General features: G+C 37.6%; 1 protein-coding gene across 3 annotated transcripts in view; it reads left to right on the forward strand.

Moving 5' to 3' along the window:
• The window catches only part of CDK7 (cyclin dependent kinase 7), a 64886-nt gene that overhangs the window by 26616 nt on the left and 26404 nt on the right, over nt 1-11866 (forward strand). For all 3 annotated transcript variants that reach the window (XM_049649565.1, XM_049649567.1, XM_049649566.1), the window contains exons 10-12: nt 3651-3737; nt 8105-8254; nt 11387-11534. In XM_049649565.1, the coding sequence (XP_049505522.1) occupies nt 3651-3737; nt 8105-8254; nt 11387-11534 (385 nt within the window). The remainder of the gene's footprint in view (nt 1-3650; nt 3738-8104; nt 8255-11386; nt 11535-11866) is intronic.

Genomic DNA, 11866 nt, shown 5'->3' on the forward strand with positions numbered 1-11866 from the left:
GAAATTATGAACTGAGCTAAAAAATCCAGAGTCGGTTGCCTAACCCACTGAGCCAGCCAGGCGCCCCTAGGGAAACCAAATTATTGTACAAGAAGGGAAATTTAATACTAAGTTGGCACTGAACAGAAGTTATTTAGTAATAAATTGGGATGATGGGTCAAAGACTCATAATTTTTATTCTGAGTCTATTAATAATATTTGAGCACAGTGTATGTATTAATAATACAAAAGAAAATGTTTCCAGTTCTAGTTCCAAAGCAACTCTTCCTTTAGCCAGCTTCACCAGCTTTGAACACATGACCAGCTTTATTTTATTATTCTCTCACACCATACTTTTTATGCCACAAATCCCAGAAATCTGGGAGGAAAAAAGGATAAATCAGTACCCTGTGTTCAGATTTCCCACTTTTTATCATAAATGTCTTTTATAGTTTATTCAAATTGACATCCAAAGTTCACACATTAGGTAGCCCATTATGATTTAAAATTTTCACATCATGGGGTATCTGGCTGGACCTATTGGAGGAGCTTGCGACGACTCTTGATCTCAAGGTCATGAGTTTGAGCCCCACATTGGGTGTAGAGATTACATTTAAAAAAAATTTTTTTTTAAGTTTATTTTTGAAGGAAAAGGAGAGCGTGAGTGGGGGAGGGGCAGAGAGAGAGAGGGAGACGCAGAATCAGAAATGGCCTCCAGGCTCTGAGCTGTCAGCGCAGAGCCTGACTCAGGGCTTCAACTCACAAACTGCGAGATCATGACCTGAGCGGAAGTTGGTTGCTTAACCGACTGAGCCCCCCAGGCGCCTTGAGATTACTTTAAATAAATACTTAAAAAAATTTAAGGGCACCTAGGTGGCTCATTCAGTTAAGCCCTCTCTCTCCCTCTCTCCCTCTCTCCCTCTCTCCCTCTCTCCCTCTCTCTCTCTTCCCTTCCCCTGCTGTCTTTTGCACATGCACATACATGCCCATGCACTCTGTATCTCTCAAAAATAAACTTAAAAAAAATACTTTATATCATACCTAAACACTCATTCTTTTTTTTTTTCCCCCCCAACGTTATTTATTTATTTATTTATTTTTGGGACAGAGAGAGACAGAGCATGAACGGGGGAGGGGCAGAGAGAGAGGGAGACACAGAATCGGAAGCAGGCTCCAGGCTCCGAGCCATCAGCCCAGAGCCTGACGCGGGGCTCAAACTCACGGACCGCGAGATCGTGACCTGGCTGAAGTCGGTCGCTTAACTGACTGCGCCACCCAGGCGCCCCCCTAAACACTCATTCTTAAAAAATATAATTAAAGTGCCAGCTTGCCCATGAAACTAAGGCTATCATGACGAGTGTCCCTTGAGTACAGTTTTTACATCGTTAGTCTGCAAAGTAGGAGATAATATTTTGAGGTATGAGAAGAAAATGTTAGCATGCCTAAAAATACTTGCAAAACGTTATTTAATATAAGTTCAAGTTTCTTTTTCTGGGTACACATTTCATATATATAATAGTGCAATGTTATACATAGGAGTTGTATTAAATCTGGATCCAGTCAGAAAAAAGAAACCACACATTAATTTAAAGAGGGAAATTTAAAGAATTAGTTATAAGAAATTGGAATAATGAAGGTTGACTAATAGAAAGTTACTCTGAATTCTGAAGAATGTAGGAATAGCACACAGAAGGAGCAACCACCCTAGGACTGAGATAGAGCACCCAAGGAAGAGGACCCAAGGACTGAGATCTGGACCTTGTTGGAAAGGTCACACACTAGGGGCACCTGGGTGGCTCAGTCGGTTGAGCATCTGGCTTCAGCTCAGGTCATGATCTCACAGTCTGTGGGTTCGAGCCCCGCATCGGGCTCTGTGCTGACAGCTTAGAGCCTGGAGCCTGCTTTGAATTCTGTCTCCCTCTCTCTCTGCTCCTCCCCCGCTCATGCTCTGTCTCCCTCTCTCCTTCAAAAATAAAACATTAAAAAAAAAAAATGAGAAGGGCACACACTGTGTCTCACTGGATGACATAGAAGTTGCCGTGGAGCTGTGTTGGCAGAACTTGTTGGAAATCTTTTCTTTTGCATATGGAGGAAAGCTGTTCAGGGCAGGTTTTCTGGAGGCACACTGCTACTCAACCCTCTCTAGAGGGAAGCTGCTCTGTGCATTGGGCAATGAAGAAACTGCCCACAGTGGCAGGAACCTGTTGCTAGAGAAGCTCAGAGTACTGCAGGGGGTGTGCTGGGCCAGTGAGCTGGACCTGGGAAGCAAAAGTCTTCTTCCAATAATATTCCTCCAGCAGCCTCCATTGTCAGAGCTTCAGCTGGCAAAAGAAAAATAACCTTTTTTTTTTTTTGTGGTTTTTTTTGAGAGAGAGAGGGCACAAATGGGTGAGGGGCAGAGAGAGGGAGAGAGAGAGAATCCCATGAGGGTCAGAGAGAAGGAGGGAGAGAAAGAAGCAGGGCTCACTTGAAGCGGGGCTTGAGCTCATGAACTGTGAATCAGGACCTGAGCCAGAGTCAGATGCTTAACTGACTGAGCCACCCAGGAGCCCCCAAAAGGACAATAGTTAAAGACCTACATCTATTTTCTCAGAGAAGGCAAAAAGGGTGAGCTCGAGTAAATCGATAACTGGCAGAGTTAAATGCTTTTTTGGCAGTGTTGGGGGCAATTGGTAGTGGTCCACAGTAGTAGAAGTGTTGGAGACCTGGTACTTAATCTGGTCTTTGTTTATAAACTTTTGAAGGCGTTTAACTGTGAAAGGCCTGTTATTCACAGTAAATTCTTTTTTACTTTTCTGTATATTTACGCAGATGTTTGAGGATGAATTGGAAAGTAGTGTCTATATATAGCAAGGATTTTAATTATTTATTAGCTTCTAATTTTTAACTTGTAACCTTTTAAAGTTCATCATTATACCTCTTCAGAGAATTAGCATGCCAAGATGTTATTTAAATTAGATTGTAATGTAAATATGTTCTGCCTGCCTGTCAGCCTTTGCTCTCCTTCACTTTAGCTAGAATAGTTTTCCTCCATTTTAGACTTTTCCTCTGACTCTTTTTCATCTTTCAGCTTTCACTGCTGCTTCCTCTAGGATGCCTTCCTTGACATAGCTAAAGTGGGTTAGGTGCTATTCTGTGTGGGCTAGAATCCTGTACTCTCACTGAAAACATCATCTTGTAAAGACCCCCTTATTTGTATTACCAGCATTCCCCACATCTACCCCATAGGAGAGTGAGGACTGTCTTGTTCCCTTCTTTAAATACCTAGGGCTTAATTAATTAGCACAGTGCCTATTACATGGTGGTTTTTTTTTTTTAATGTTTATTTATTTATTGAGAGAGGGACAGAGATAGGAAGAGTGCACATGAGCGAGGGAGTAGCAAAAAGAGAGAATCCCAAGCAGGCTCTGAGCTGCCAGCGCAGAGCTCGAAGTGGGGCTCGGTCCCATGAACTATGAGATCATGTACATGGTGATTATTAAAGAGTGAATAAAATGAGCAGGATGGTACTGTTTACTTGGTTGGCAGTGTAGGACATAATGCCATATCCAGTACACCTCAAACTATATTTTGATTTTTGTTACAGTTTAGTTTTTCTTATTAAGTTTACAGTATTATTTGTGTAACTATTACAAAACACCTTGAAATACCTGTGTCTTGCTCTCTTTCAGGTTCCTTTTTTGCCAGGAGATTCAGATCTTGATCAACTGACAAGAATATTTGAAACTTTGGGCACACCAACTGAGGAACAGTGGCCTGTAAGCCTTCATACATATTCTTTAATGTAGTTAGGATTCTATATGTTGTTGTCATGTACGTATTTCTTAAAGAAATGTATTCACGTCTTAATTTACTAGTAATATATACTCTGCAAAATTTATACCAAGTATAAAGTTAAAATTGTGGTATGGTATCCAGCTTCCTACGTACATGTTGCCCTTCCTCCATCCCAGGGTTAATCACTGTCAGTTTGGTGGAACGTCTTGCTGTGAAGATACATACATAAACATATACTTACACAATTACATATTTTATCTTTTCTTTAATAAAAATAGGATCATGCCATATAAACTTTTTGCCACCAACTTGATCTTTTTACTTAACGTTTATACCTGACCTTTTTCTTTTTTATTCTGACGTTTTTCTTTTTAATAGCTGCATATTTTATTTTAATGGGTATTCATGTTTGTTCATCAACATCTTGGTGGATTTCGGGTGTATTTGTAGAATTTTCACTAACAGTTAAGATGTCTCAGTATTGTGCATATTTTTAATCCATTATATTGTCTACAAAAAAATCTTAAGTCGTGAGTAAAATTTACACCAATTTAAGTTGCTAAATTATATATATCATAGTTTAGTAAGATAATCTCACTTGACTATTCTTAAATTAAAACTGTAAACCTTTAGATTTTCCTTCCTGTTATAGCCCCATCTCCTGGAGAATAAATAACTACTACAAAAGATAAATTTTATTTTATTTTTTAAAATTTTTTTTCCCAACGTTTTTTATTTATTTTTGGGACAGAGAGAGACAGAGCATGAACGGGGGAGGGGCAGAGAGAGAGGGAGACACAGAATCGGAAACAGGCTCCAGGCTCCGAGCCATCAGCCCAGAGCCTGACGCGGGGCTCGAACTCACGGACCGCGAGATCGTGACCTGGCTGAAGTCGGACGCTTAACCGACTGCGCCACCCAGGCGCCCCTACAAAAGATAAATTTTAATCAGACTCTGCCTTCTGGTTAAAACTGATAAAATTATCTGAAGCTGAAATTTAGTGTAAGGAGTTTTTTTTGTGCTGTTACTTCCTCAACTTTCTAATTGAAAGTTTGCTATATGTACTCATTGTAAAACATGCTTTAGTAGCTATCATTTATTAAACACATTATATGCCATCATGACAGGCTTTTCATAAATTATATGTCATTTTCCCAACAATCCTATGAAGTAGGTACTGTTAGTCCCAGTTTATTTGAGACAAGTGAGGTTTAGTGAGGATAAATAACTTACTTACCCAAGGCCACACAGTGTCAGAGCTAGGAGTGCAATGTGGATCTGTCTGACTCCAGAGCCATGTTCATGTTACTCTGTACAGTACTTTTCTCTTAGACATGATTTTCTTTTTTCCCCTCTTAGACATGATTTTTTGTCTTTTTTTTTTTTAATTGTTTTAATGTTTATTTATTTTTGAGAGCAAGACAGAGACAGAGTGCAAGTAGGGGAGGGACAGAGAGGAAGACACAGAAGCAGGCTCCAGGCTCTGAGCTGACAGCACAGAGCCCAGCGTGGGGCTCGAACTCAAGAGCTGTGAGATCAAGACCTCACCTGAAGTGGTTAACACCTGAGCCCCCCAGGCGCCCCAGACATGATTTGCTAAACAGTAACTGCTTTACTGATATTTTCCTTAGATTTTTGAAAATTATACTTATTTTGAGATGATTATAGATTTTAGTTGTAAGAGATAATTGAGATATTCCTTGAACTCTTTACCCAGGTTCGTACACAGTTAGTACAATATCATGACCAGCATGCTGACGTTGATAGGATTAACATACAGGGGCGTCACCACAAAGATCCTTTATGTTGCCCTTTTTTAGCCATACCTACTTTCCTTCCATTCCCCCTCCCTCTTTAATCCCTGGCAATCACTAATCTGCTCTCCCTTCTGTAACTTTGTCATTTCCAGAATAGAACTAGAATCGCATACTATGTAACTTTTTAGGTTTGCCTTTTTTCACATTCAGCATAATTCTTTGGAGATTCATCCAGGTTGTATATATCAGTAATTTGTTCATTTTTATTGCTGAATGGTATGTATGTACCACAGTGTTTAACCATTTACTCCTTCGTTGTTTCCAGTTGGGGCTGTTAAAAATAAAGCTCCTATAAACATTATGTGTAGGGTTTTGTTTGTTTTTGTTTTTTGTTTTTTTGTGGGTTTTTTTTTTGTATAAAAATAAGCCTTTATTTCTCTAGACTAAATGCTCAGGAGAGCAGTTACTGAGCTCTATGGTAGCTGTGTAGTTAATTTAAAAAACTGCTAATTTGTTTTTCAGACTGGCTGTACCATTTTATATTCTTACCAGCCATAAATGAGTAACCCATTTTCTCTGCATCCTCTCCAGCATTTGGTGTTGTCACTTTTTTATTTCAAGTGTTCTGATGGTTGTGTAGTGACAGTTCATTGTGATTTTAATTATTTCCCTAATAACTGATGGTGTTGGATATGTTTTCATGTGCTTATTGGCCATCTGTATATCTTTAGTTAAGTGTCTCTTCATGTTTTTTTCCCATTTTTTTAATGAATTGTATTTTAAGATTTTTTAAAGTAATCTTTGTACCTAACATAGGGCTCGAACTCACTCACCATCCTGAAATCAAGAGTCACATGCTCTACCCACTGAGCCAGCCAGGTCCCCATTTTGTGATTGGATTGTTTGGTTTTTAATTCTGATGAAATCTATTTTATCAGTTTGTCCTTTTACAAATCCTTGTTTTGATGTCAAGTTAAAGAACTCTTTGCCTGTCTCAAAGATTTTTCAACAAAACTATAAAAAAAGTTAAAACTATAAATAGTTTTATAGTTTTACATTTGTCATTTCAGTATGTGATCCTTTTTGAGTTAATTTTTGTATGAGGTGTGAGACTTTGATCAAAGGTCTTTTTTTTTTTTTTGGCCTGTGTATGGTCCAGTTGGTTTAGCACCATTTGTTGAAAAGACTATCTTTCCATCGAATTGCTTTGCATTGTTGTCAAAAATCAGTTGGCGCCTGGATAGCTCAGTCGGTTCACAGTCCCGACTTTGGCTCGGGTCATGATCTCCCACTTCATGGGTTCAAGTCGGGCTCTGTGCTGACAGCTCAGAGCCTGGAGCCTGCTTCGGATTCTGTGTCTCCCTCTCTCTCTCTGTGTCCCTCCCCTGCTTACATTGTCTCTCTCTCAAAAATAAACATAAAAAAAAAAAAGTCAGTTGGGTAGACTCATCAGCTGTCTGGGGCAGTGGACTTTCCATCCTGGAACCATGGACTAATTTGTTGGTAACCTGGAGAAGGCCCAGGTGCTGGTGGACACTTAAAGCTTGATTGGCCACATTTTGGCAGTATGCCAAGATTGAGCTGGTTCCTCTTATCCCTGCTTAGATTCCTGGAGTTACTCAGAGCTTGGAAAAAATAGTCAAAAGAGTTCTCAAACAGCCTCACAGGCTGAATGTTTTGGTGACCACTGATGTGTGGATATAGTTTTATGTCTTTGAGATCATAGGCAAGCATGGCATTGTTGACTAGAATGTTTAAAGACCAGTCTTTAACATCTGTTTATATTTGGTTTATTATTTGAATAAAATAAGACAATATATCAAAACAATCAGTTGGGCATATTTGTGGGGATCTGTTTCTGGGTTCTATCTTGTGTTCCTTTGATCTATACCTGTCCTTCTGCTTAATGCCACAGTCTTAATTAAAGTAGCTATGCATTAAGTGTTGAAATCAGGTAGATTGATTCCTCCACTTTTGTTGTTTTTCAAACTTGTTATAGCTATGACAGTTCTTTTGCCTTCCCACATACATTTTAGAATAATCTAAAGTGATTTTGTCAGAATTTTGGTAAGAATTCCCTTCAACTCCATATATCATTTTGAGGAGAATTCTCATCCTTACAAAATTGAATCTCCAAATCCATGAATAGGACAGGCCTCATCATTTTTTTTTAAGATTTTATTTTTAATTAGTTTCTACACCCAACTTGCATCTCGAACTTAGAACTCTGTTGTAAGATCAAGAGTTGAGCACTCCACCAACTAAACCAGGCAGGCACCTCAGTTATGTAGCTTTTAGTATAAGTGTCCTATGTGTTTTGTTAGATTTTCATGTATTTGATTATTCTTCTTGAATTATTCTAAATGGCATTTTAAATTTCAGTATCCACGTTTGTTACCAGTATATAGAACCACAATCGATTTTTGTGTCTTTATCCTGTATCCTCTAACCTTGCTTTACTCAGTAATTTTAGGAGTTTTTAAATAGATTTCTTGGAATTTTCTAGATAGATCATTTGACAGTTTTAGTTCTTCATTTGAGATGTATATGACTTTCAGTCCTTAAGTTTGAATTATAAATATTTTTACAGGACATGTGTAGTCTTCCAGATTTCGTGACATTTAAGAGTTTTCCTGGAATCCCGTTACAACACATCTTCATTGCAGCAGGAGACGACTTGTTAGATCTCATACAAGGCTTATTTTTATTTAACCCATGTACTCGAATTACAGCCACACAGGTATTTTAGCATATCTTTCTTATATTAGGAAATATGAGGATAATCTTAACTCTGACACTGATAAAATAGAGTATCATAAGATTTTCTAACATTCTTTAAATACTGTAAAGATGTGTTTTTGTTTTAAGGAGTTATAAGTTTTATCTTGTACCTAAGCTACAAGCCCCATTCAGACTGGTATTAAACTACATCATGCATATGCAACAAGAGAGTTTACTTTTGCTTAGGAACGTATAAATACGTATTTATTTCATAATTAATTGGCTTTCAAGTAGCTTACCTAGAGAAGAAACAATAAGAATGGCTTTGTACTTGTTAAAATAATGATATTTCAATTAATGCCAAGCCTAATGCCAAAAGTGTTCTGGTTTTTTTTCCCCATGAAATGTAGTCTCGGTATGCATGCTGATCATTGTCATAGTCAGAAAGTGATAATGGGGAGAAAATGGTATAGTTCCTTCTTTTTCTTTCTTAAAGAAGAATTTATTTAATTTTATTTATTTATTTATTTCAATGTTTATTTATTTATTTTTGAGAGACAGAGCTCGAGCAGGGGAAGGGCAGAGAGAGGGACATAGAGAATCCAAAGCAGGTTCCAGGCTCCAAGCTTTCAGCACAGAGCCCAATGTGGGCCTTGAACTCACAGACTGTGAGATTATGACCTGAGCCAAGTTAGATGCTTAATCAACTGAGCCACCCAGGCACCCCAGATTTTATTTTATTTTAAAGTTGCTTTATTTTAGAGAGGGAGCAATCAGAATCGGGGGAGGGACAGAGAGAGAGGGCGGGGAGAGAGAATCCTAAGCAGGCTTGGTGCTGCCGGTGTGGAGCCCAATGCGGGGCTTGATCCTATAAACTGTGAGATCCTGAGTTGGATGCTTAACTGACTGAGCCACCCAGTCACCCCTAAAGATTTTAAGTAATCTCTGTACCCAGTGTGGGGCTTGAACTAAAAATCCTGAGATCCAAGAGTCACATGCTCTTCTGACTGAGCGAGCCAGGTGCCCTGAAAATAGAAAAAACTGTATGCTTACAAGAGACAGAAAGATAATCTGAATAGAACAGACATCGATACTGACCCTAACTTAAGGGAAATAAGAATCAAACTCAAAAAAATTAGAAGACCAAGAATATCTGCTTTTCCATAAGAAGGAAGAAATACTGTCCAACACAAAAACAAAAGAACATTAGATTTTGAAAGAAAAAAATCCATTGTCTTTGTTTTAAAAACAAGCACAAAACAAAAAAAGATTAGTGTCACAAACACTTAAAATTGGGGCAGGGAGGGGTGCCTGGGTGGCTCAGTGGGTTGAGCATCTGATTTCAGCTCAGGTCATGATCTCACAGTTCATGGGTTTGAGCCCCGTGTTGGGCTCTGTGCTGACAGCTCAGAGTCTGGAGCCTGCTTCGGATTCTGTGTCTCCTTTCTGTGCTCCTCCTGTGCTTGGGCTTTGTCTCTCTTTCTCAAAAATAAACACTAAAAAAAAAGTTTTTTTTTTTTTAAATTGTGGCAGGGAAGTGTAGAAATGCCACACAGTACAATGATTTGGCTTCGTAAAGTAAGACCCTGATTTAAATGAAATGTCACAAGTCTTCATATCTACGCACAATATACCAAGAATATAAAATAGATATTTTTTCACTTAAGTTTATTACAGACTACCAGATCATTGTTTAATGCATTTACTTCTATAGGCCTTCTCTTTTTGGCAGTACGTGTTACCTTCATACATACATGCTAGATATTTTACGATTAGAAGCACTCTTCTCATTTCAAATAAGTACCTTATCGTTAACCTTTACACACACACACACACACAGTACCTTCATCATAAGAAATTTGAGATAAGGTCAGATTATCTAGAAAGTTGTTTTCATTAATAGTAAAAATCAAAATATAAAACATGTAAATAAAAATTTATAGAAAAATACTAGTTGTACAACTTATTTGGGTTATATTTTGATAGAATTTTTTTACTTAAAAATTCTTTAATGTTTATTTTTTAATTTTTTAAATATTTGTTTTTGAGAGAGAACACGCACGCAAGTGGGAGAGAGAACCTGAAGCAGGCTTCAGGCTCTGAGCTGTTAGCATAGAGCCCAATGGTGGGCTCAAACCCACAAACTGTGAGATCATGACCTGAGCTGAAGTCGGATGCTTAACTGACTGAGCCACCCAGGTGCCCCAGAATGAATTTTTTAAAATGGGTTTTGACTCATGGATATCTGTCTTAAAGTTGCAATGAGATAGTCTCCCTTTCTTAAATCTCTGATAGCTCAGGATTAGCTTAATTTACTTAGGGAACTGCTGATTTGGAAGCATACTTTAGAAATGCAACTCTCTTGAAGTAAGGAATCTAAATTGTCACTGCAAATAGTGTAAAATAATGTTGTGAGAGGAAATGCTTGAAAAGTTTGTATGAATTTCTTTATATTCCTGAAAAGATTATTGAAAAGGAATTTTTGTGCCTATTGAGCTGTACTATGCAAATAATGTATGAACTTGACAAATTTGTCATTTAGAATAAAACTATTTTTATTGGAATTCAGGACCAAAGTAAAGAAAGTATCATGTCATAGAACATTGACCAGGTATTATGTAGAAATAACCTTGTTCAGTTCATTCCCAGTAAAATTTTTAATTGTGGTAAATTGTTGGATTTTAGTACGTTGTTACCAGCCTGTTGCGTCTTTTAAAAAACTTTAAAAAAAATCTGTATTTACAGGCTTTGGAATTTGAATACACATACATGTTGTGACAGACTTTGAAGTTCTTTTTAAGCAAGTTTCTGTCTTTACATGTTGAACTATAGAGCCCCTTATGTATAGAGAGCTGAATTATACATGTCTTAACTAGGGATATTTCATATTTAATAAAAGGCTGTTCACCTGTAGAAAAATTACAAGGTTGTCTCTTTTTCTTAAGGTAATGAAATTTTCAACCAATCTTAAACCATTATATGTTTCTTTGTAGTAATTTGCTCATCCAAATTCTTGAGATTAATTTCATGTTGGAAGTGGGGCATTCACATAGTGTTTTTAATGTTCTCAATAATTCTGGTGTTTTGATTTTCATAAACAGTTCAGATACTTACTTAAAACCCTACTTTCTTTGGTATCTTTTCTTTAAAGGCATTGAAAACTAAGTATTTCAGTAATCGGCCAGGGCCAACACCTGGATGTCAGCTGCCAAGACCAAACTGTCCACTGGAAACTTTAAAGGAACAGTCAAATCCAGCTGTAGCAACAAAACGGAAGCGAACACAGGCCTTGGAACAAGGTAAAACTTTCATTTTCATAAGAAATGAAATGAATTCAGAAAACTCCAAGTAGGTAATGTATAGCTAGTGACTGAGGGGCAGCTAAGACATGTAGATTGTGAGCTGTTTGCTTTTTTTTAAGTGTATGGTAGAGAATGTGGTATTTTAGCCATATTTGTTTCCATTGAAAATAATTAAACCAAACATTTTAAAAGGATGTGGTATACTTTTGACTCATGGAAAAAGTATACTCTGAGTATACCTCAGCGTTGCACGAACTATCAATGTGTGCCTTATTTTCTTCATAAATTTTTATCGGTATACTACATGCTTAATGTTTAACAAGTGCTAT

Source organism: Panthera uncia (assembly GCF_023721935.1).
Source record: "Panthera uncia isolate 11264 chromosome A1 unlocalized genomic scaffold, Puncia_PCG_1.0 HiC_scaffold_17, whole genome shotgun sequence".
Taxonomy (NCBI): domain Eukaryota; kingdom Metazoa; phylum Chordata; class Mammalia; order Carnivora; family Felidae; genus Panthera; species Panthera uncia.